Here is a 26,715-nt window from a genome sequence, read left to right on the forward strand (position 1 = left end):
AGGTTCGGATATGAGATATCCGACGGAGCCCTTATCTTATTGGATGCAGATCCAATACCCACTAGGGGAGGACCCATTAGGGTTTGACAGGGGACCTCTATAAATAGGAGGGATTTAGAGCCTCATAGGCTAGAGCCTTTGCTTGCCTTTTCTATTCTCCTCTTCCTCTCCACCTCAAAGCAGGCCTGGAGTCTTGAGGAGCGTCGTCGCAACCCTGCTGTGTGGATCACCGCTAGAGAGGAGGATGCTTGACCTCCTTCACCCTCTCCTAAGAATCTGCAAGGAAATAGGGATATACGATCTCCCTAGGTAACACAACCTACTTTATACGCAGTTTTAAGTTTCGCGGATTTTGCGCACCAATCTTCGCACGACGACGAACATCTCTTTGGGAATCGGGGATTTTGTTTTCTTGTTCTTCCGCTGCGCATGTGATCTCGCCCCCAAGATTTCCCAACACATACAACGCCATTCTCGGTCGGCCGACCCTCAACAAAATCAGAGCCGTCGTCTCAACCTACTACCAAACTGTGAAGTTCCCGACCCACGCCGGGACCAGAGAGGTCGCAGGAAGTCCTCGAGAATCCGGGCGCTGCTACCTGACCGCCGTTTCGTTACACAAGAGGGCCAGGGTCGAACCACCATTGGCGGACCCCCGGGATATGAAGAAGCCAGCCCCCCATCCTGAGTCGAGGGGGGCCACCATCGACGTGCCACTGCTAGAGGATCGGCCGGAGCAGACGGTTAAGATCGGGTCGGAGCTACCCGAGCAAGAACGAAGACAGCTCGTCGGTCTCCTATAGAAGAATGCCGACGTCTTCGCCTGGTCGCCATCTGACATGACGGGCGTTGACCCAGAGGTCGCACAGCATCACCTCAGTATTTCACCCGACGCCCGCCCGGTAAAACAAAAGCTCAGGTGGCAGGCCCCTGATCGGCAGTTGGCCATACGAGAAGAAGTGGGTTGACTCCTAGAGGCAGGCTTCATAGAAGAAGTCAGATACCCGTGATGGCTATCAAATGTAGTCCTCGTCAAGAAAGCTAATGGAAGCTGGAGGATGTGCGTTGATTACACCAGTCTTAACAATGCATGCCCGAAGGACTGCTATCCTCTTCCAAAGGTCGACCAGTTGGTCAACGCCACGGCCGGACACGCCCGCCTCTCATTTATGGACGCCTTCTCAGGATATAACCAGATCAGAATGGCACCCGAAGATCAAGAGCATACGGCCTTTCTCACCGATCAAGGGGTTTACTTTTACAAGGTCATGCCCTTCGGATTAAAAAACTCTGGGGCTACATACCAGAGAACGGTGAACAAGATGTTCGCCCACCAGATCGGGCAGAACATGGAAGTTTACGTCGACGACATTATTGTGAAGAGCCAAGAAGCAGGAGCTCACCTTGCCGATCTGGCCGAGGCATTCGCCACGCTACGCAAGTTTGGCATGCGACTCAACCCCGCGAAGTGTGCCTTCGGCGTCACCTCGGGGAAGTTCCTCGGGTTCATTATACACGAAAGAGGAATTGACGCCAACCCGGAGAAAGTCCAGGCGATCATCAATATGCAGTCACCTCGGACGATTAAAGACCTACAATGCCTTAACGGGAGGCTTGTCGCCATGTCCCGTTTCCTTGCCCGATCAGGTGATCGTTGCCTCCCCTTCTTCAGAGCATTGAAGAACCCGAAAAATTTTCAGTGGACGACAGAATGCGAGGAAGCCCTCAAGCAAATGAAGCAACACTTGGCCAACCTCCCCCGACTTGCCTTAGTCTCCCCGGGGGAGAAGCTAGAGGCATCTACCTAGCTGCCTCCCAGCACGCAGTTAGTTTCATCCTGGTCAAGGAAAATTTCGACGAACAGCGTCCAATCTACTATGTCAGCCACGTCCTGAACGGGCCCAAGGAACGATACCCACCGATCGAGAAGCTGGCACTTACGCTCGTGTTGTCCGCTCGGAAGCTACGCCCCTACTTCCAGGCTCATCTGGTGGAAGTTATTACTGACCAGCCGCTTCGGCAGATCTTGTCTAAATTTGATGTTGCAGGACGTCTTCTCAAATAGGCGGTGGAGCTCGGCGAGCATGACATACAATACATGCCCAGGACCGCTATCAAAGCCCAGTTCGTGGCCGACTTCATCGCAGAATTAACCCAAATCGGGGACGAAGGTCTCGAACAACCTCCCGAGGCCTGGGTCCTGCACGTCGACGGATCGGCCAACTCAAAAGGCACCGGCACGGGCTGGTGTTGCAAGCTCTCGACGGGCGGTCGTTCGAGCGTTCCCTCCGCTTCGGGTTCCAGGCCACTAACAACGAGGCGGAATACGAGGGGCTCCTAGCAGGACTCAGGTTGGCCCTCGAGATGCAGGTGGTCGCCATCCGCATCCTCACCGACTCGCAACTGGTAGCCGAGCAACTCAGCGGGGGATACGAGGCCCGGGACCCGACCATGGCGAAGTACCTGGCACAGGTAAAGAACCTGACCGCCAAGTTCCCTCATTTTACATTATCTAATGTCCCGAGAGGAGAAAACGAGCGAGCCGACGCGCTAGCTAAACTGGCATCAAAGCCAGCCCCCGAAGTTAGGTTCGAGGTCGAGGAGCTACCTGCCCGTGCCATCGAAGTCGCAACGGTAACCTCGGGTGGCGCGCCTACCACCTAGGTACAAGAATTGCTGCGCTTCAAACGGGACGGGACTCTTCCGCCTGACAAAGCGACGGCTCGGCGCCTACGTCGCACGCATGCGTGGTATACCGAGGTGGGTGGACGGCTCTACAAGCGGTCTTTCACATACCCCCTCATACGGTGCTTGGAGCCCGACGAAGCTCAGACTGTTCTGGCTGAGGTCCATGAGGGAATCTGCGGGGAACACATCGGCGAGCAAACCCTGGCACACAAAATAATTCGCCAAGGCTACTACTGGCCGACCATGTGCCGGGACGCGAAGGCCCACGTGCAACGGTGTAGTTCATGCCAAGAACATGCCAGCACACCCCGGCAGCCCGCGGTCCCGCTCACCCCCATCGACTGCGCATGGCCATTCGCGCAATGGGGTTTGGACCTCCTCGGCCCTTTCCCCCCGGCCTCGGGACAGCGAAAATACATCGTCGTGGGTGTGATTTATTTCACAAAGTGGGTTGAGGCAGAACCACTGGCGACGATCATGGAGGGGCAAATAGAAAAGTTCGTATGGAGGAATCTGGTGACTCGGTTCGGCTTGCCCAAAACCATCATTACAGATAACGAGCCTCGATTCGTTGGTAAAAGGTTCTGGGAGTTCTGGGAGTTCTGTGCCAACCACGACATCCAGCTAAGGTTCAGTTCGGTAGCCTACCCTCAGACGAACGGGCTTGCGGAGGTAACCAATCGGTCCATTCTAGACGGGCTCAAAAGAAGAGTATCCGCAGCCCGATCGGCCTGGACGGACGAACTCCCGAGCATCTTATGGTCGCTACGCACCACCCCCAAGACCGCGACTGGAGAGTCCCCTTACAGCCTCGCGTTCGGAACCGAAGCTGTCTTGCCGCCCGAGGTAGCCATTGCCACCCTTCGGACAGGAGGCTATGACGAGAAGGTCTCGAATGAAGGACTTCGAGCCAACCTCGACGTGCTTGAGGAATGAAGGCCCTCTCTTATAAAAGGGCCATCGCAAGGGTCTACAACAAGAAGGTACGACCCCGACCAATTAAGTTAAGCGACCTAGTCTTGCGAAAGACCGAAGTCAGCGACCCGACCCGAGCAAGGGGGAAGCTGGCCCCCAAATGGGAAGGACCTTATCGGGTCATCGAGGTTATCCGACCGAGTACATACCGGCTCGCGACAATGGACGGTTCTTCTTTGCCAAGAACATGGAACGTCCAAAACCTTAAGAGGTTTTTCATTTAAATGAAGTTTTTCATCGAAGGGAAGAAGTCTCCGTCTGAGGGAAGAGGAAGAAGTCGGGCAAGCCACGAGAAGAAAAATTTTCCTTTGTTTTTTGCCCAAAACATGGAATGACCAGAACCTTAGAAATTTTCGTCTAAGGGAGAAGAAGTTTTTTGCCCAAGGAAAGAAGAAGAAAGTGACACACGAGAGGAGAAAAAGTTTTCTTTTATTCAAGAAAATACAAACTTACAAGACTTAACTTACAGGACTCGACCCCGACTCACAAAACCAACTAGCAACTTAGAAAACAAAAATACAAGACCCTTCTTTATTGTTAAGGGACGTCCAGGCAGTCGTCAAAGGGGACCTCCTCGGGCATGTCTACCTCCTGATCCTCGGGGTGGGGAGTGAAGGGGTCCTCCTCCACCTCAAGACCAGGGTGGCGAGCGTAGAAACGGGACGTGGTGATTCGATATCCATACTCAAAGGACACCCGCCCCGTCCGCGTTAGACCGAGTTCGAACCCCTCGGACTTCTTGTATGCCTCGAGGAGCTCCTTATCTTTGGTGGGTCGAAGACGGGCCTCCTCCGCCAGTGCCTCCGAGGCCGCTCTCGTCTCGGCCTTCGCCTCCTCCAGCTTCTTGCTGAGGGCGCTCGCCTCCGTCTTCGACAGGCGGAGTTCGGTCCGCTCCACCCTTAATGTTTTCTGGAGCTCCTCGTTTGCTTTCTTGGAGGCCTCAAGCTCCGACCGGAGGCGAGCCGCCTTCGCCTCAGAATCCGTCGTGCACTTCTCGGTGGCAGCCACAGCCTCCGGGCCGGCCCCGGCTCGGACCTCCTCTACCTGGCGGTGAAGCTCGGCATTGCGACTGACGAGGCCCCCGATGACCCAGCCGGCGTCACGCACCCTGTCCATCAGGGCCGTCGCATAATGGAGGCCCTGCAAAAGGAGAGACGGGTCAAGAAGGTCGGCGTCGGACAGACAAAACCAAAGAGGAAAAGAGGAGACGCACTTACCCAGGTCAGTGATTGGGCGGACTTGTTGAGCAGCACCTCCGAGGGCAGGACGTACAAATCCCGAGCCATATCGGGATGAAGCGTGCCTCGGAGTAACGCTGCGGAGGGATCCCCTCCGGCCCACACTTTGTCCCCCCGGGACAAGCCCCCACAGCGGGCCACCAGGGGCTCGCTGGACTCCCCGAGTGGGATCTCGCTCACCAGCCGCATCAGGAACGGCTCCCCGTCCCCGGCTGGCAGTCGGCACAGGTCGCGTACGGAGGTAGGGCGCGGACCCTTCCCAGCCGCCCGCCGACTAGGCCCGGCCATGCCCCGACGGGGGCCCGCCTCAGGCCCCTTCAAAGGTGTTGTCTTCGCCTTCTTCAGAGGGCGCCCGACCTCGACCTCCAACGGGGCGTCCTCCGAGCCGGGTTGTGGGTCGGCCGGCGGAGTTAGGGGAGGAGCTTGCGACGCCTGACCCCCCAGAAGCGACTGGAGATTCACCATTTCTACAAGAGACAAAGAAAATATTAGTATCCGGAATAAGCTGCGCAAACACCCGAACCAAACATTACTGACGTACCCAGAGGCGTCGGGCTGAGACCCGCCTCAACTAGCCACTACTCGGTCAAGTTCCGGAGGGCCTGGGAGCTGGGGAGAATCTCCCTGAGCCTCCCCAGGTCTTGGCGCTCTGCTTCACTCAAGCTTGGGGTGGTGTTGTCGACCACCCTCGCGGACCATCGAACCCCAAAACCCCAATCCTTTGCATAACTAATGTAAAAAAACCTCCCCTTCCATCCTTTATTACTGGATGGAGCCCCCACGACTCGAAAACCCGTCCGGGCAGATAGGAAATAACCCCCCGAACCCTTGGAGAGGCGGTAGTAGGAGAGAAATAGGTTGAGGGTAGGAATGATGTTGGCATGGTGGCATTCCCCCAGGAATACCACTAGATAACGCCAGGAGTTCGGCGCCACCTGAGATGACGAAATTCACCAGAAAGAAATACAAGCTACGATGAGGGGGTGGAGGGGAAAGCGCAGGCCCGCCTTTAGGGCGTCTAAGGTCAGCGCGAAACCCCTAGGGACCGGGTCGTATGCCCGCTATCCTAGTTCAGGGGCAGTAAGGATGTAGTCCTTCGGGATACTATAACGCTCCCAGAGCCCCCCCAACAGTGACCCACTCACGATGGAGTCATTGTCATGCGACCACATCAAGGTCTTCAAGGCCCGCGCCGCTTCCCCGTCAGAGGATTCCGCGGGAGACGTCGGAGGACGTTCCCCTCAGCTACACAGGAAGGGGAAGAAGGAGAGGGAGAAGAGGACGACATCTCAACTGACCTTAACAAGGAAGAGCTACAAGGAAAGGGAGGACGACCAGGAAGCGGGGAAGGAAACTGGAGAGGGGACGGCAAAACCTGAAGAAGGAGGCTCAGCGGCGAAAAATGAAAGCGAAGTTAGGCGTTCGCTATTTAAAGAGGATATCATGCCAGAGCCAGCGCCCCTTCGCCTCCCGAGAATGGGCGGCAGCCCACCCACGCACGCGCGTAACCGTCACGTCAAAAGCGCCAAAAGACGGCCTGCCTTAATGAGGGCCTGACATGGCAGCCCCGCTGAAGCGGCAATGCCCTGGCGCCTCGATCTCAATGCCCGAAAGCGTGCGGCAAAAGCAACCAGTCCCCTCAGAAAGGAAATCAAATACGACAGCTTTTCAACTCCCGCTACTGCCAAGTAGGCAAGGAGGGAAAAAAACACAAGTGGCTTCTCGAGCCACCAGCCCGCCTACATCATGCTACTCGGCCGCATGACCCTCGTGACCACGCCTGCGCAGTCTGCCCGCCCGCGTCGTGCTATTCGGCCGCATGACCCTCGCGGCCACACCTACGCGGTCTGCCCGCCTGCGTCGTGCTACTCGGCCGCATGACCATCACGACCATGGTCATGCGGCCGAGTAGCACGACCCTGCATCATGCTACTCGACCACGCCTGCGCGTCATGTGGCCGAGTAGGCAAGGAGGGAAAGAAACACAAGTGGCTTCTCGAGCCACCAGCCCGCCTGCATCATGCTACTCGGCCGCATGACCCTCGCGACCACGCCTACGCAGTCTGCTCGCCCGCGTCGTGCTACTCGGCCGCATGACCATCACGACCATGCCTGCGTTGTCTGCCCGCCTGCGTTGTGATCCTCGGCCGCATAATGCCTGAGACTACACCTGCGCGGCCAGCCCGCCTGCGTCATGCTCCTTGGCCCCATGTTCCCGAGACACACCTGCGCGGCCAGCCCGCCTACGTCGTGCTCCTTGGCTCCATGTTCCCGAGACACACCTGCGCGGCCAGCCCGCCTGTGTCGTGCTCTTTGGCCCTAGGCTCCCCTGGACACGCCTGCGCGGTCAGCCCGCCTGCGTCGTGCTCCTCGGCCCTCTGCTTCCCGAGACAAGCTTGCGCGGCCAGCCCGCCTGCGTCGTGATCCTCGGCTCTATGCTCCCCGAGACATGCCTGCGCGGCCAGCCCGCCTGCGTCGTGCTCCTCGGCCCTCTGTTTCCCGAAACACACCTGCACGGCCAGCCCGCCTGCGTCATGCTCTTTGGCCCTAGGCTCCCCCGGACACGCCTGCGCGACCAGCCCGCCTGCGTCGTGCTCCTCGGCCCTCTGCTTCCCGAGACACGCTTGCGTCGTACTCCTCGGCTCTCTGCTTCCCGAGACATGCCTACGCGGCCAGCCCGCCTGCGTCGTGCTCCTCGGCTCTATGCTTCCCGAGACACGCCTGCGCGATCAGCCCGCCCGCGTCGTGCTCCTCGGCCCTATGCTCTCGCTTGACCGCCCGAGACGAGCTCGACCTCATGTCGCCTGTGACTACTGTGGCACCGAGGGACAAAGTCATGCCTCGCACTCCCCTCAATTGCAGCAACCGATGCATAGCTTCTTCTGGGGGAGGAATATGATAGGGGTAATAATGGCGACATGACGTGTCACGACGTCGGCCTCACCTGGGCGCCACTCTACCCAAGGAAGAGGGCAATAATGCTGACCCGACACGCGCTGACGTCATCCGCTCTCAGACAACGACTTCATCGTTGTCTGACCCTGCGCGCTTGACCAAGGCAGAGGAGGACGACGACCGACCCTCGCCCATACCCTACGGTAACTCGGTTCTCCATGCAACGCCAATAGCAACGTCAGACGCCATCAGAGGTACGATCCTGCCTCCCGCAGGCAGGTACATCAGGTAACACTTGTTGGGAAATCACACTAAACTGCCCTATAAATACCCCCGAGTTCTAAACGAAGGGGGGACACTTCCTGACTAAAAAAGAAAACTCCTTCCACATCATCTGACTTGATCGTCGGAGGGGTCGGGCCGAGCTTCCGACCCGACCTATGTGCAGGTACAAGAGCGAGGTTGCATCTTCCCAGCGCCGCGAAAAAGCTTCGCTCCACACGCAACGTCCCGCCCGGACCATTGCAACCAGCCACCCCGGCTGCCCCGAGGAACGCCGCGCGAGATCCCCCCACATTCGGACCTGAACCAAGCCGCGACGGCCCCGAGGCCACGGCATACAGTTGTTTCCCGCAACAAATTACAGGTGAAGGAACTGGACCCAAACTCCAAGGAATATAAACAGAGGTTTCTGGCTTCTCAATATTATCATCATCATCAAACAATTGGTCTTCAAGAAACACAATATCTTTGCTTCTAATAATCTTCTTGTTCACTAGATCCCATAATCTGTACTCAAACTCTTCATAACCATATCCCAAGAAGATACATGCTTTTGCTTTACTATCAAGCTTGGACCTCTCATCTTTGGGAATATGAACAAATGTTTTACACACAAAGACTCTTAAGTGATTATAAGATATATCTTTTCCTCTCCATACTCTCTCTGGAATATCACTTTTCAAAGGAACTGATGGAGAAAGATTTATCAGATCAACTATAGTTCTCATAGCTTCCCCCCAAAATGACTTTGGTAACTTGACGTGGGAAAGCATATACCTAATCCTTTCTTCAATGGTTCTGTTCATCCTTTCTGCCACACCGTTCTGTTGAAGAGTTTTAGGAACTGTTTTCTCAAGCCTGATACCATGAAACCTGCAATAATTCTTAAAAGGACCCCTGTACTCGCCACCATTATCTGATCGAATATACTTTAGTTTTCTGCCGGTCTTTAGTTTTCTGCCAGGCTCTCTTTCAACACTGACATGAAACTCCTTGAAAATATCGAGTACTTGGTCTTTAGATTTCAAAGCAAAAGCCCACACTTTTCTAGAATGGTCATAAATAAAAGTAACAAAATAAAGAACAACTCCAAGAGTTCTAGTTTGCATGGTAAAAACATCAGTATGAACTAAATCAATAACATCTGATCTTCTAGATGATGGATATGTATAAAATGCAACTCTATGTGTTTTTCCAGCTAAACAATGATCATAAGATTTAAGAGATGTACTTTGCAACTCTGGTAAGAATTGCTTTCCAGCAAGAGTTTGAAGTCTCTTCTCACTGATATGTTCAAGCCTCTTATGCCAAAGATCTATACTTTCACCTTTTTGAATTACATTAATCTCTCCTTTGTGTAGCTTAGCTTCCATGACATAAAAAGAGTTAAATTTCTTTCCTCTTGCCACAATCAGAGAACCTTTAGTGAGTTTCCATTTGCTTTCACCAAAATAGAGTGCAAAGCCCTCATCATCAAGTCTACCTATAGATATCAAGTTAAGACGAATATCTGGAATATGTCTTACATCTTTGAGTATCAATTTGCTCCCAATATTGGTCTCCAAGCAAATATCTCCAATACCCACAATCTTAGATGTACCACTGTTTCCCATTCTGACATTACCAAAATCATCAACAGTGTAAGATCTGAAGAAATCACTATGAGAAGTAACATGAAATGAAGCACCAGAGTCAATTACCCAATTACTGTCCTGAGTTACAAGACTAACAAAACCTTCATCATAGATAATAGTGATATTACCTTCAGCAACAACTGTATTGGTCTCTTTCTCATTTTTCTTCATTTCATTCTGTTATCGCTTCCAAAACCTACACTCTTTCTTCATGTGACCTGACCTGTTTCAGTGAAAACATTTGATATCTCTTCTAGACTTGGATCTTCCTCTATAACCATGTGGATTTCTGCTATGACTTCTTTCACATCTTTCTTGTTTTTCAGTAACAAATGCCACAGAAGAAGATTCACCCTGTTCTTTAACCATATCTATAGTTAGAGTCCCCTCTAGCGTGGAGTTATAAATTGTTACCACATATGTTTCCCAACTTTATGATAAAGAGCTGAGAAGTAATAATCCTTGCATCTCATCATATATATTCATTTTCATAGCAATCAACTTATTTGTAATACTCTGAAATAAGCTTATGTGCTCAACAATGTTACCACCATCTTTATACTTCAAATTTACAAGCCTTCTGAGGAGAGAAATTCTATTTCCCACTATCTTTTTCGCAAAGAGATTTTCTAACCTTTGCCAAACAACATCAGCTCTAGTTTCATCTGAAATATGCTCATGTAAGTTTATATCCATCTTTTCTATATTGAACTTCTCATTCTTCATCGTCTATAGTAGAAGGTTTATCTTTAACCTTGATAGGCTTATACAAATCTTTACAATAGAGTAAATCTTCTATCAGATGCCTCCAAGTGAAATAATTTGATGAGTTCAATTTAATCATACCATCTAACTGCTCCATTTCAATCACACAAGAAAAACTAACACCAAACAACCTATTGCTCTGATACCACTTGTTGGGAAAAAACCTATTAAAGCGGAATATTCTTTTCCCTCTTTGTCTATCAAAATGCTTGATATTCAAATGAAAATATTAACCAGCACAGCATAAATAATAGAGCAAATAATCAATCACACAGTGAGACCAAATCTTTTAATATGAAAAACCCAATGTGAAAAAAACCACGGGACTATAGTACACCTCAAACTTCCACTATCAATAATAATGATAACAGGTTTATAATAAGTCTTCTCTATAATAACTAGAGGATCATAATAACATCAACAATAACATCAAGATTATAACACGTCTTCTCTGTAATAGGATCACAATAACATCAAGATTATAAATCTTGGTTAGAGAATTCTAGATCTCACAAAGTGGGTACAGTATGAAAGTATCTTAGAGAGGATAAAATATAGATCAACACCGTTAGGATTGTAGAATTTACTGTAAAAATTCTTCATATAAAATTTGGGCCAAAACTGATAACGTTTGACCATCGATCGTCAAACAAAAATCTCAAAAACCTAATCTTTCTCTCTCTATTTCTTTCTCCTCTTTCCTCTGCACATACACAGTGCGTGCTCACTTCACAACTCTATCTTTCTCTCTCTCTTTTTTTAATTTTTTTTATTTAAGTTCAAACGATCCAATTTGTCCAAGCCCACAGATGGGCTGAACCCAACATTTCTTCCCTTTTCTTTCAGGAAAGCTGGTCTCAAGGAAAAGAATGGTTTCGTTGAGCTTCCGAGAGAAAGTGCTGAGAAAAAGCCAGTTACGTAGGTAGGCATCACGAAAGTCTACCAACACATTTATATGGAGGTCAGTGTGTGCTCATGCTTACGAGATTGGAAGAAGGAAAAACCTGTGACCTTTTTCTTGAAGTGCATGAGAGGGACGTCTCCCAATAATCCACCGGCCCACCAAATTTTCAAGCAGCTCTTTGTTCAGGTCACTGTCTTCAACCCTTCTTTTCCACGGCCAACGCCATTCGATCGTTCAACCATTTCACATAAGTGGAGTCGTAAAAATTCACATACCCTCGGAGCCATCCCTCTATTGACTGCAAGCGCGGTGTGCATGCCCGACAACCCATTGGTTGGTGGTAGGTCTTTGCCGTGGGTGATGTTGACGGAACTTTACGAGTCACTGGTACGTGGAATATGATGCATGCATTCACAAGCCCACTGGCTGTGGCACGTAATATCTGCTGATTGAATTCGATTGTGACATAGTTGGCCTTCCACTTACCTGAGGAAGGACGTGAAAGTTGCTTGGCGTGGCCATCAAAAGCAGAGAGACGTGTGGGCATGGAATTAGAATGCGTGACCAAGGCATCGGCCTTCACCCGCATGCTAGCTTTGGAATTGCGTGTTGTCGGAGCATGTGTCTCATGCGCACTTCTTCTTCTTCTTCTTCCTCTATGCTTGACACCCGTAGACCAATGTTTGGAAATTATTGTCAGAGATCAGAAGGGGAATCACTCATGCAGCGAGATACAGTATGTAAAGAACAGAAACATAACATCACAACATGTGTATTGGTAGTAGACATTTACTACGGAAGTGAAGACCGTAACTGAGAACACAAGAATCAGCAAATAATAATATTTCATGGACAGCAGCACCCTCAGCTCCTCCTTCGGCAACCAAAGCAGACTGAAAGCAGCAAGGAAGCTCCGAAGAAGCCATGGTAGACACGTCCTCGGTAGACTTACACAGCGTCTAAGCTCCATGGGGTCCATCTCAGGCCGGCTTGCGGCATTGATACTCGGGCGTCACCGGGAGGCTCCGCTGGAGACGAAGCTGCTCGTAGAACATCTTGATGAACTCCTCCGCCTCCCGGTCCACGTGACCATCGGCTTCCCCGCCCTCCTCGCTTATCGGGAATGGCGAGTCCGTTATCCGCAGCTGCCGCACCCCCGCCGGGCTCTTCCCGAAGCTCCACATCGGCGCAGGCGACGGAGATGCCATGATCGACGACGACTCGGCGTCAGATATCTCCGAGCGCAGCATTTCGAGCTGCTTTGCTATCGCGGCGGCGTCGAGGTTGTAGCAGCCGTGGCGGCGGCCGCGGCGGTTCTTCCACTTGGCGGCGAGGAGGAAGGAGGGGTAGGAAGGGGTGTTGCTGCAGCTGAACTCCACCTCCTTGGGGTTGTAGAAGGACAGGCTGGGGTCCATGGACCGGCAAGAGAAGGCCGAGGAGACATGGGCGCCAATGTGGTGGTGGTGCTCGTGGTCGTGGTAGAAGGCGACCAAATTCCCGATTGCTTTTCCGGCGAGCTTGCTGCGCTCGAGTAGGAAGTGGACGTCCGTCACCAGCTTGTGCTTGGAGAAGCCCTTACGCAGCGTGCAGTAAGCAGCTCTTATCATGTGCCACAGCCGCTTGGCCAAGGAAGGATCCATTAGGGTACCTTCGTTTCTTGCGAGGGAGTCTTGGTGGAGAGGAAGAGAGAAGTGGCTTTGCTTCCGTTTCTGGCCTTGACGACTGAGATATGCGAAGCCAAGGGAGGGTATATGAAGGGGGAAGTAAAGGGAAGAATGGGCCACCAAAGACTGCGCTTTTTTCCCCTTTTACTTAGAATTAATTGGAAAACTTGAGAGAGGGATATGAAGAGAGTTGGAGAGACAATTCTAACCAGACGACTGCAACATACGAACAATCCCAGTCTTAAACGCGTGAGAAACGTGAGTAAGCGTACATGGCCAGATCTTACTCCACGATCGCTAATTATAGATTTCATTGTGTTCAGTAATTGGCAGCCTATAGTTTCAGTGGCAATTGGACTGCACTTTGAAGAAAGCATTAGCTTGGCATTCAAGTTAAACATATAGGCTAATTGGCTAAGAATAAGTCAGACTAGCTTTTACTTTATCTCGACATCGTAATGTTAATGATTACGCTGATCTAACTTTGGAGGGGAAAAGAAGACAGAAGTGGTCGGTGAGGTCTCATAACTTAGTGGCCAAGTGAAGCACTTTGTCCCCATCTCCCACCTTTTTCTTTTGCCAAAGTAGGCGAAGCCCGGAGCTCAAGGAAACATTTCGAAGCATATCTCTTGAATTATGGGGCATTGCTCGAACCTTCAAATCATGGCACGGCACTTTGTTGTAATGGAAGCTTAACTCACTCTCCCAACGGTAGATGACTTCATATTCCATTTGGTCTTTGTCACTGAGATCAATGACTCATGATTGCTTCCAGATTTAACGAGGGAATGAATCAATATTGTGTGTTGATGGGTGGAGAACAGCAGTGAGCAAGTGGGTGGGTGCTCGCAACATGTTCGTCATGGTGGCAGTAGAAAGTGCTCAAAGTTACACCCAAAAAGGCAAGCCACGCTCCATGGATTGTGTTCTTTAATACAACTTGGCATCTTCCCTCCTTCCAATAATCCTATGGATAGTACTCTTTGGTGCCCATGCCCAGGTCTTCTTATGAGACAGAGAGACCACTGATACGTGCGATGCATGTGGGAAATCTATCACTCATGGAGAAAGAGCTACCAATAATTGAGAGGAAGCATGCACGATCATCGACTTGGTGTGTACCTTTTCCTCCATGGATCCTTCTTCATGCGCCACTCACAAGACAATCTAAATGCTAATCTCTACTGTGGGTATCTGCTGTATCGCTGCATGCTTATCCATGAGGAAGGCTATAGCAGGAACCAAGAAGCTCGCGTTGGTTTTACCGTCAATCTACGGTATACAGTATCACCAGGAAAGAAGTCCGTAGTGATCATTCGACTTGCTGATTTCACCTGCCCACTGGTTGGTAAACTCAGGATGTGATTCCCGGCGAAGCAAACAGGACAAAACAATATCATCACTTGGACTCACACATGGGCTACATAACATGAAAGCTCGAAGCAGAAATGTAAGGCAGTGCAGCCAACATGGGCTACAAGACATGCAAGCTCTCAGCGATGCATGTATGAGTCACATTGGCAGCAGTCTCCTATCCTTTCACAGGTAACCTTTCCAAGGATCAATCGATTGAGTGCCATAGTGTATGTCGTGAGAGCTTCTGGGAAAAAGCTACCGAAGGAAAGTGATGCGATTCTTCAATCGGAGGCACTCATGGAACTTTTACAGAGAGGAAACTGACAGGTGATCAGAATTCTGACAGCCCTCTCGGAAGAACAGCATTTGAATCTCTACTGGGTTTAGCATTTTGAATCAATTGAACAACTATCATGATCCCATCAACTCAAAGCAGGATGAAGAATAATGACAACAACAGCAACAGATCTTTCGCATTTGAAAAAAGCAGGAGGTAGATATACATCCATATACCATAATTTCATGAGTTCAAATTTGCTTCTAGGAAGATGAATCAAAGTGAATGAGAAGTGCATCAAGTAATGCTGTATTTACTTGAAGGTCTTTGGGGAGTGGAAGTATTATTTTGGGCTTTTCTGGGCTTAACAGGTGCGGAAAACCTGACCCGGCCCATAAACCGGAACTTCATCGGTGGACTCAAACATATCATGAGCAAGCGAGCAACATAGTTTATACACAAACCACTCCAGCTACAAAATGCTGATCAACTGTTACAACTTGAGATTTATCTTGAGTAGAATTGGCTATGACAAACCTCGGTTCCTCATCTTCATTAATAAGGAAATCAAATATACACAAGTAATTTAATACGAAGTCAGCCCTGCATTCTTTTGGCCAGTTATCGAAGAATTGTGTATATTCATAAGCTTTGAGGCTGCAGCATCCTCAGCATCCAATTGATTATGTCTGTGCCAACTTCATCTCGCTCAGGCTCGAATAGAAGGTCATGTAAAAAGCCCTCGTAGAGCTTTATATCCTTGTGCCTCGAGGCAGCAACATTGTGCAGATCTTGTGATGCCAGTGGATCAGTGACCCTATCAGCAGTCCCATGCAGGACCAAGAAAGGTACAGTCACAGACTTCATACTCTGCTGCAGGTAAGAAGACAAGCGGAGGATCTCATGGCCTGTTCGAACTCTTATAGGCCCAGTGTAAACTAGTGGGTCCGAGTACTTGGCCAACATAGCAGCTGGGTCTCTCGACACAGGAATGCCCCTCTTGTTAGCTCCCTTGAATTGGAACTTTGGCAGTACAAGTGAAAAAATTGGAGCCAAAGCCTGCAGTATGCAGCAAATGAGCCACCTGAATGATTTTGTAGTTCTCACTAAGTGGAACTCCTAAATGGTCTATTATTGCTTTCTATCGATAACTATTATTTTCTTTGCATCCAGTAGTTGTTAATATGAAACATCCTAACTTCATAGCATGCGAATCAGACCAAAAGCGATAACAATTACCCCAAGTATTGCATGAGCTGGCTTTACACGCAGTGCCGGAGATGTTAGTATGATCCCTTCTACCATGGCCTCAACATAAGGATATGAAGCTGCCTGTGATGCAACAAATTCATAGATGAGAACAGAATAGATCTATTAGGAATAATCAAGACAGGTAACAGGATTTTTTATTTCTAGAATGGCTTTACCTTTAAAACCACAGCTCCACCAGTTGAGTGACCAAAAAGAAAACAAGGTATTTTGGGATTTTCAGATTTTATTTTCTCCAGAAATTTTATCTGAAAAAAATGAAAACAAAATTTTGAATCTACTTAAAGCCAGCATTAAAAACAAGCATAAAGAAATAGCAATAATAACAACTTACAGTGTCCTCCACAACATAGTCTAGTGAAGGGACATACCCATGCAATCCATCACTACCACCATGGCCTGTCAAAGATAACAAAATAATTTGTTATAAATTAGGACTAGCCAACTTTTGTATTTTTAGCACACTTTAAAAGCTATCTGAATCTATAGAATCCTGACAATTACTAGTCAACTACTATGCAAACCAGTCATTTCTCAAAGGACAGATGGGAAACAAAAGATAGGAAGTATGAGGTCGACATGCTAAGCATGTGTGAGTTAGCATTATTTGAGCTAGTTATTAAATAATTATGAGCAAATCATACGTGCAGTGCAAGGTCATAGATAGTGCTTTTGAGATGCCAGACAGACCTTGCACTTGAAAATTTACACCAGATTGCAGCAATCTTATATTCTTAACATGAGAAGATAGTCAATTTTGGAATTAATGAGATGTAATAATTTCAGGTTGTAGAAAAGAAGATACTGCTTAAAATTTTATCCCTACTCACGCTGCATTTCGTCTTCTTGGCATGTAGGGAACCACTAAAATTTGCTAAAAGTAGGACTCAATCTCGTGCAGCGTTTTGCAAAACGTACTGCCATAAAGGAAAAAATTAGCTAAAGTACATACACACACCTATCCAGTCCATTGCATACACTCCAAAATTGCATGTCATTAGCTGCTTTGCAAAATGTGAGTATCTTCCACTGAAAAAAAAGGACAGCCATGTTACGAAGAATCTAAGAAGCACATGTATTACTATTGGCTAGCAATATTGTGCCAAATGCAGCCATTTACTTATAGCTACTTATGGATAGACAGTAGAGAGTCCACCAGGACACCACCAGCAATTACTCCATCACTCAGATGGAGTACAAATAAATAAGTGTGTGCATTTAAGTGTAAAATATATAGATGCAAATAAAAAAAAAACCAATTATGCTCTCTCTACCTGTGTTCATTGAGTCCATGTATTATCAATATGATACCCCTACAAATCAACAGAACAATTCTCATTAGGCAACATCAAGAATAAATCATGAAAAAGAAAAGTTCAAATGTTGTACCGCTTAAATATAAAAATGATAATACTAAGAATATAAAAGCTGGCATTCATTAGGCTCTAGTTTTCAGGTCCTTTTATTGATTTTCCAAGACTAAGGCCCAAACTGTCACAGCTGTAAGTTGATCCAACTACTCGGCCCCTAGGATAGCTGTCCTCAAGAAAACTCAAATTGTGGAAGGAACCATTGTGTTGTAGTAGTAGCAATTGATCTTACAGCTCCTATGTCTAGAAGCCTACAGTGGATATAGACAGTAGCCAAAACTTGTTGATGAGTTTGCACTCGATGTCCAACTTGGGACTCTTCTACCTCCCTAAAACTGGGGGTAAGAAGACAGTGATATTAACTGAATTCACCAGAAAGGCAGCCAGTAAGAAAAGAATGGCTGGTTTATTTTGATCCGACCCTTTGATGCGAGCCAATAATACACTACGAATGAGATCGAAGAACCAGTAATCGGACCATCAAACATAGAAAGTCTGCTAACAGAACATGATATCAAGTCAGAAATGACACAGCTCTAGTCAAGTAGGAATAACACCCATCTGAGTTGGCAGATGACAAGGCAAGATCAACCGAATAGTAGAAGTTCACCAAGACAAAATAATCTCCTTTGTCCAATCTAATGATAATATAACCAAGTTCCAGTTGCAGCTACCAGATAGCCGTGAGGAAGAAATGAAGTACATGAAGAATTCACTATGAAACAATGGGAGTATACTTGCCTACAAACAAAATAATAATCGATCCAACAGAACAAAAATCTCGAAATTTGGAACAATATTTATGTGGAGCAAAAACAGCTATTTATTCATCAATAACATGAATGAAAAATGATCAGTAAGTATAGCAACCATTTCATAACGTAATGAACCTTACACAAGAGTATAATTCGATAGCGTACATCATGTTAGCCTCTGCAATCATTAAATAAAACATAACCTACATTATATAACCTTTCTCCGATCGTCAAAAGAACTAATTTTTGCGGCGGACACAGAAAAAGGAACAATAAACAAGACCTGAGCCTCCCAAACAAATCGAACCATCAAGCATTACGAAAAAGGGGATATTTCAAAACCATGAAATCGGTAGAAAAAAGATGCAGGCTTTCCGAATCCATCTCCTCGCGTGGTTTACGAGAAACCCTAATCCTCGACCACAGCATCGGATCGGAACCTCACCTCAAATCTCCCGATGCCGGCACCCACGACCGGCAGAACAGCGCGCTCCTCCGAGGCCCCACGAACACAAATGTCCGGCAGCGGCACGCTACATCCGCTCCGCCTTCCTCCGACGTGGTCACCATCTTGACCCCTCCTGCGATCGCCCTCCGGCGCAGCACGTCCTCCTCCTCCGCGGCCACTGACCAACTTCCTCTGCTCGACCTCCGCCGCGGGGATGCTGCAGTCGCTGCCGTCCTGGAGGCGCTTGGGCTCCGGCGGCGGACGAAACGGAAGAACCACAAGGCGAGGGAGTGCAGGAAGAGGAGAACGCGCAGGAGCGACGCCGGCGACGGCACGAACCTCCGTATGTTCCTGAAGACCGGGATGATGCGGCCGCTCGCGCCGGAAGTCAGCTCCTCCACCGGCACGCCCCTTTCCATCTCTCACCGCCTCTCTTCTCTTCTTCTTCTCCTTCTCCTCCTTCTCCACCTCTCTTTCTCGTTCATATAGAAAGAGAGAGGGAGGGGAGGGGAGACGAGGAAAGCAAGTGGTGGCTTCTTTTTCTTTGACCATTCTTCGCTTCTCGAGTGTAGGCAGGGTTTTAAATGCCCGTTATATTCGGCCATAACGTCTCTGAAACGATCGAAATATCGTTATAACTAAAGTAAATACCATTAAAACGATATCAATTGTTATAATCTGATTTGATACGACAATTAACCCGTTATATATGGGTTGACTGCAGCTTGAAGCACACGACAAGCAAAGAAGCCGCAACTTCTGTTCGAAGACGACTTGCTGTTCACGTTTGCTGGCAGGGAAAGAGCGGGCGTTTCCATAGCACATTGGCCGAGAAAGAGAAGAGAAATATCATACTTGTGAGAGCGATGCACTTTGACGCAGCTAAACATTGCTGTTGAAGTTATTGCACGCGTTATTATTGTGGTAGGTCTGCAGGAAGAAGAAGGAGGGGGGGGGTGGTGGAGAGTCTTGTGCAGATGCTGAACCAGTCAAATCGGACGTCCTGCAAAGTGATGGCATACGTCGTCGAGGGAACAGTTGACATTAACTTCTGGAAGATGGGAGTCGGCTGAGTCCACCTGCTGAAGTCGAGACTTGGACAGTAAAGGAGACGACTGCAACGTTTCAGACAAGGTAGGCAACATATCGATGTGTTGTTGCTTTATCATATTCTATGAGATTGGCGAGAAGTGCCGAGAACTACTCGTAGAAGGGAGACGATCAGCGTCACAGAATAACATTTTTTATCATCAAGGAAAAAGAAAAAGAAGGGAGAGAAATAAAATGGAGTTGGTCTTTCCTTCTCATAAGCTTTGATATATAATCCATGCACATGTCTACTTGCACATAGTCACGTCGCCAAAAAGATATATCTACAAGATATAGCGTGCTGAGGTTAATTAGGATTAAATGAAATCAAAGATAAAAAATTTAGATTTAAATAAATAGATAAGGGTGAAAGATTTATTATTATTTTATTTTTAAAAATTTATACTCTATCTTTTAGTCAATATAAATAGGTACTCTTGGATCAATCCAAACCTAGTCTTTTCCACTATTCTCTTTCCCTTTTTTGTGAAATTCTATAGAAAAATCAATAGTGTAATATTAGAGCCACAAATATTGGAGTAAGTGTTCGTTATCAATTTTTTCCTATCTTTAAGAGTGAAAATTATAAATTTTAGACTATTAAGATAAAAATTTTATTTATCTCGCAAGGATTGTGAAATTTAGTAGAAGAAGATAGTTTTGTTAAGTATGATATATAGAATCTTAATATTACTAAATATGAAAGAAATTAAATGAATGAGAATATATAAAAAGATTCAAGAGCCCTTTACATGCTATAACATGCAATAGGTGATTCTCTATTTTCTTGAATCATGATAACATCAACATCAACCAAAGCCTAGACAAAATGTGTTTGGAGGCATGTAAAAATTTTGAAACTTCAAATTTTTTGACATAGAATTCGAAACTCGTACGAAGAAAGATTCTAAAACTTTCGTTGACTTTTTTCTCAAAAATATCTTCTATTGTGAATCAAATAAGATCTTATGATGAAAATCTAAAAGATCAGACCGTATTAGAAAAAAATTTATGAAGTTTATATGCAAAACTTAATATGATTTCTTCTATTGTAAAAGAAGCTAAAGATACAAGTACATTATCTAATGAATTAATGGACTCTATTTTAGTTCATGAATAAAAAGTAAACAGATCTTCATTTTAACAAAAATTAAAAAAAAAAGAAGTTAGATCTCAAAGGAGAGATCAAAATAGCATAGGTTCAAAAAATGGTCAAAAAAACTCGAACGAAGGTAACAAAGAAATTTGTCGATGTTTTTGTTGTAAAAAAAATTTGGACATAGGTTGCTAGGATAGAAATAAAAATTCAAATGTTCATCTACGCTCTTATCGTAAAAAATATGATTCTCTTGAAAAATATTGTTGGAACAAAAATTAAAAAATTATCATGAGAAAAATAATAATAATAAAATAATGAATAAAATATTTTCTTTATAGTATCTAAAGAAGAATATTCTAAATTTATTTAGTTTTTTGATAGTGGATATAGTAATAATATGATATGAGATAAAAGTTTATTTCAAAGATACGATGACTCAATCAGATCTATAGTATATATGAGAAATGATAGTAAGATTCAATTCAAAGGAAAATGAACAATTAATGTGAATACTTATTGATGAAGTAAAGTTTATTTCTGATTGAAAAGGATATTATACTATTTGTTACAATAAAAAATGCTTGATTTATGATAAGAAAATTGATACCAACAGTAAAGATGATAAAAAACAAAGTGTTTTTCATTACATGCTACTATTACCAATGAATCGATATTATGATATAAAAGCTATAATCATCTGAGTTTTTGTGGATCTATACAAAAATGAATCTTACAAAATTCAAATTGATAAGAAGATGTCTCAAAACATTCAAAAGAGCAATATATTGAAAGTATTTCTAGTCTCTTCTATTATTAATTTTAATTCTATAGAAAAACCAATAATGTGATATCAGGTCATTATTACAAGCAAAGGCCGTGGGACGATGGGCTGGGTCGTGATTCTTGTTCTACGAGTGAAGTTGGGCAGTCGAAATGGGCTGAGCTGCATGGATGCAAGATCTAAGAACCATCCCAGCATGATTCCATCCTGTCTTTCATGAGACCGTAATGGATAGCACATGAGGATAGTCTTCTTGGATCTGTCTGCATCAACTGGACTGCGACAAGGATCCACGGGAGACACATGGGGAAAACCATCTTCAACAACATTGCCCCCACACGTTTCCGCGTGCATGCATGGACGGTGAGCAGCACAGCTCATCGGTCCAAGTCTCTACAAAGTCACCCTACCCTTCTCTGTCCCAATCCCCCCTTTCAATCCCTCGACATGGCTTTGGCAATTAGGCTGGACGGAGCTTCGATCTTTGGACGCAGATGTTGACTCATGTTGCCAATGGGATGGAGAAAGCCTAGATGCTGTTGCGTCCAGATCGACGGAGAGATGGGTGGTACTCAAACCATCAAGCAATGCATTGTCGATTGGCATGCCAACCCTCCTCCTCAGTTTGCCCGGTACTGCGTGAGCATAAGAAATGGCTCCAGAGGACTATCTAAAGGAATCCTCATTGAATATGATAGCCTTAAGATCATTCGTGTTCGGTGCAGGGATTCATATACTATTATAAGTACCACAAATGGAACTCCATTGCATGATATATTCTCCCTGTGGACTCCACCGGGTTTCGTCTATACCACTGGTAGTGAAGATCTTTCTGCCATATTCTTGTTCTTCTTGCAATTTGTCATGAACATGATATTCTAATTGCTGTCGGAGCTATTTTTTATTGATCAATCATCAACCGTTTTTCAATTTGGAACCAGATGTGACCAGAAAATTAGTTGATCGATTCCATATCGATTTGTCTTCGATTCATAAACTAGCCAAAATTTGTGATCTTGATCAATCAAGGCTAAATGATGGTACTGCAAATAATGTGCAAGGTGCAATTTCTTTTGAATCCACAGTCCTATGGACAGGATAATAAATGATCAAACTTATATTTCCACACAAAAAAATTCAAAGTATTCAGATGTTTCAAGAGCTAATAGATCAGTGTAGGAACTTATAAGGCCTTTGGCACCAACCTGTTCTACTTGATAGTGAAGCCTTACTGGTTTTGCTTGATCCTTGGGTTTCTTATAGCTAATTTGATAGAAAGAAGTCAGGGATTTGTTTCTTTTAGCATCTGTTTATGAGAATGGAGCCAAAGTCCCGTGACCTCAGCCACCACCAAGCTCGCTCCCCCTTAAACAAAGCATTCTTATAGAGATCTGCTGCAACGTGGGTTTCACTGTCATCAGATTTTTCTGATAACGATGCTCGAGTAGTATTTCTTCTTGAACAAACGGGATGTTCTAACGCAAGTGTACAGGCTAAATGGGAAGAAAGCTTGCAATAGGATAACACTAGTGTTGGGATTGAATCACAAGGATGGCAAGGATCTTCCGGTAAGTGTATTGCATTATCCTCTTAAAAATAAGAGAGACTGTCCAAGCTGTGAATTGAAGTGCACTGCAAGTTATCTGCCTCTGATTTCAATGGGAAGCGCGAGCAAGAAACCCTTAAAGAAAAGGTACTCGTGATCTATTTCTTCTTTCTTCATGTCAAGTGTCTCTTGGATCAGCAACGAAGGCACCTACCTGTTCGTACTCTTGCACTGTCATTACTAGTGGACCTGTTAATTGGGAAACGCTGGGCTATATATATATATATAGAATCCTGTGGATGACCTCGACCGATATATGGTAATGGATTCTGATTCTCGATATCGAAATTGACAAGGCGGTGTGCCAATAGATTACTTGACGGGGGTTGTCGCTTGGCGAAGTGCGGCAAGGGTCACACGACAATGATTAAGAATCTTATTCGAGAAGATGTCAATGATTGAGATCTCGATGGACAAAGACATTGCTGGTTAAACTACGCTCTCGATTCTTCTACGTCATCATTGCAATCCAGTCTTACAAGAAAACTACAAGCTGTAGTAATGAATGCAATAGAAATATCCCTAGATTTCTTGGCTACACAACGAATGTCTGTATCATTAGGTGAGCTATCTAGGGTTTATTTTATGCTTTGATCCTGGAGCGGCTGGATTATAATTCTCTCTTGTTGGTAGAACTTGTTGTTGGTAGAAAGCTTAGCTTTCCCAGATCCTGGATCTTCTGATATGCGAATGCTAATCTAGCAATTCCATTTCTCTCAAAGCCCTTGAGCCATGCTCATAGCCACCATGGACAATCTAAGATTAAGGAAACCTTTAGTGGTCAACCTCGATCGATCAGCAGAAAAAGATTGGGAGGTTAATCGACCTCTAGTATGAGATGTCACCTGAGAAAGTATTAGCTCAATCTTGCCGGTTCTTGATCCCTGACATATGATAGCTAGCTTGTTCTGACATCATTTCGTATGGAAGAAGAAACTTGACCCGTATAAATGGGAAGAGAGAAACAACACAGTAACAAACGTATTCGATAATAGACCACACGGTCCTGATCGATGGGTGACTTGACAAAGCGGCAACCATCACAATCTCAGTGCATGTTTCTTATTACCGACTGTTCGATCATCTCGTTGCTGGCCAACGAAACGCAGTGTTCTGCACGTCACTCGTTCCTCGTTCAATGGTTTCTGTACCGCGCAGCATTGTGCATGACGACCATCTTTTCCATTGTGTTGCGACGCAAGGAGAGAGGTCATGAAGAAAAGGAAACTTGAATCAGGTCAAACAGCTGACTGGTTAATCAACCGAGAAGGTAAAAGATCGTTCATATTTCTACAGTGAACGTTAAAACATGATGCGGAGGAGCTGTTTCTGCTTGCTTCCAAACAAAGCCCCAGCGAGACGATGATTGATGATCACAGTAGATGTGATCTTAAGCACTCAGTGTCTCTGTTTCCTTGTCCGTAAGATGACACAGCCGAGTCACCCCACTTTGCTGTGCCCTCTCCTTCCCGTGTCCCAGAGGAAGCGGTGTTGGCAGGATACAGTCATTCCTTTTTTTACAGCCGCAAATCTTCAAAGAAGGTGAAGGGGGGAGGTGGGGACACGTGTAACGAGACGACGGTGTCGACTGTCGCTTTCGAATCTACATTCGATGGTCCCTGATTGGGCCCCGCTTACACATCAGGTAGCAAATCTGACGGCACACGTCGTAACATTTTGTGGGAGTCATTCTCCGGCAATAATGACAGAGCGACGTCGGAGATATTCAAATTCAACATCTTATGATATATTATTAAGATTTTTATCGATTAAATTAACTGATACCTTCTTCATCATGCGAGTATTTATACGTCGATCCACTTCATCTCTCTGGATTGAGCTTAGTCCTCGTTGAATCCATGGCTCGATACAAGAATGATACCTGCCTCTAACCCAATATATCAATCTAAATTTTCATTATATGATGTTGTCGTTAGATAAGATGATGAAACAATTAATTAAGCAAAAGAGAAAGAAAGCTTAATTATGTGAACCGAATCAACACATAAAAATTTTCAAGGGCATAACATAACTATGACTTTAATGATACGGTAATAACCTTTTGGCTCCTACAAGAGTAGGGAACAAGAGTTCCTCCCCATAAATCATGCAGATGCTGCAGGCCGAGAGAATAAATTGCACTTGTCTGCGACCTCAACTTCTTGGGTGCTGCATATCTCCTTCAAATTAATTGTCGTAATGCTAGATAGGGTCTACCACGTGTTGTCGTCTGATCTATCAGTCTGCTCTGGTAAGTCTACCATTGACTAATTAAATGTTCCTTCTAAATCGCCAATTAAGAATTATAATCACGCAACTTTGACAAGCAAGAATGATACTAAATGCAGTGCACATGAGATTACTGATTCATATAATATGCTTCCAAAGAAAACTTTCGGGAACAAGTTAGACCATTGTGACCATGTATAATAGTCTAATCATGATTCATCGAGATAGTCACAATGTTATTTCGTAAGATACTCGCATTGATCTCTTACCAGCACAATAAAGGAGTCATTCAATTGCTTCCAAATGCCGTTGAGGACATAATAGGGTGGTTCGATTTATATGTTCACCGAGGAACACAACTCTGTTGTAATCTGCCATTACAAGGCACATAAAGCTGGCTAAATACATCAGTGGAGGTGGAGACTGTGGTTGCATGTGTCTTTTCTGCCCCAGAAGGCCAGCAACTTTGATTGGCTTGTTTTGAAGGTTGACTAAATAATAATTTCCCACAATGTAGGAATAGGGTTTGATCATCTACTTCTACTTGATTGCACTTTGTTGGCAGACAAAAAAAAAAAAAAGTCAGAATTCACACATCATGCATGACATTATTTTCTAATCATTTTTAAGTAACCTGAATGCAATTAATTTGAACCAAACCATAGAATAGTATACAAAGACAAGCCCATATTTCTTCTTAATTGTTAGCCTTGGTGAATGGATCTCAAGAGAGAAAAGATCAAAATAATTCTTTTTAAGCTACTTTTCCTTCTGAACTGCAGGTTTTGATCTCCTTAAGAGAGGAGATGGATGCATGAGATTTTCGAGTAATAAGATTTGAGTTTCCTTTACAACAGCTACTGTTCCAAAAACCATATATACATCAATATATATATATATATATATATATATATTCAAGCTATGATTTCAAACCCGACAAGCAATTAAAGGAGACACATGCATAAAAGGATGACCTTTATGTTGAACAAGCCAATGCCTAACATCCCTAAAGGGAGGCTTGCGCAAAGCGTCTTTTTAACTTGGAGGAGGACATGCAAGCCACAAGAGGATAGTATGAAGTCAGAAATGGATACGGCTATCTTGTTGCGGAAATCGGTGTATCCTTTTGGCTGTAGTTACGTCCTTTTACCCTGGAGGAGAGGGCGGAAACTTTTGGTGAAGTGGAGAGGCGAGGTTTTTCCGAGGGACAGTGAGTGAGCAGTCGCTGTTCTGATAGATACTGTTTTGTTTGTTTACGAAGGCTGTCGTTTTGATATCGCAAGAGGTAATTAACACTCATCCTTGGCGCAGAATGAGTTGAAGTAAATGGCAATGCAGATGATGAGCGCTTGGTTTGACTTTGTTCCGCACGAGTCACTCTACTCTTCTCG

At 45.8% G+C, this 26,715-nt stretch overlaps 2 protein-coding genes across 2 annotated transcripts; both read right to left on the reverse strand.

The window, feature by feature from the left end:
- Positions 1-12,084: 12,084 nt before the first annotated feature.
- Positions 12,085-13,140, reverse strand: LOC135616120 (uncharacterized). The gene has a single exon (XM_065115296.1). The coding sequence runs from the start codon at positions 13,019-13,021 to the stop codon at positions 12,362-12,364; it is 660 nt and encodes a 219-aa protein (XP_064971368.1). The 5' UTR covers positions 13,022-13,140; the 3' UTR covers positions 12,085-12,361.
- A 1,964-nt stretch (positions 13,141-15,104) lies between these two features.
- LOC135617170 (uncharacterized) lies at positions 15,105-19,056 on the reverse strand. Its single transcript, XM_065117143.1, has 7 exons — positions 18,518-19,056; positions 17,222-17,260; positions 16,906-16,976; positions 16,282-16,346; positions 16,106-16,195; positions 15,918-16,010; positions 15,105-15,737 (listed from the first exon to the last, which is right to left on the reverse strand). Exons 1-7 carry the CDS (start codon positions 18,937-18,939, stop codon positions 15,321-15,323), a joined length of 1,197 nt encoding a protein of 398 aa, XP_064973215.1. The 5' UTR covers positions 18,940-19,056; the 3' UTR covers positions 15,105-15,320.
- Between the last annotated feature and the right edge of the window lie 7,659 nt (positions 19,057-26,715).

Source organism: Musa acuminata, chromosome BXJ2-7 (assembly GCF_036884655.1).
Source record: "Musa acuminata AAA Group cultivar baxijiao chromosome BXJ2-7, Cavendish_Baxijiao_AAA, whole genome shotgun sequence".
In the NCBI taxonomy this organism is placed as follows: Eukaryota; Viridiplantae; Streptophyta; class Magnoliopsida; order Zingiberales; family Musaceae; genus Musa; species Musa acuminata.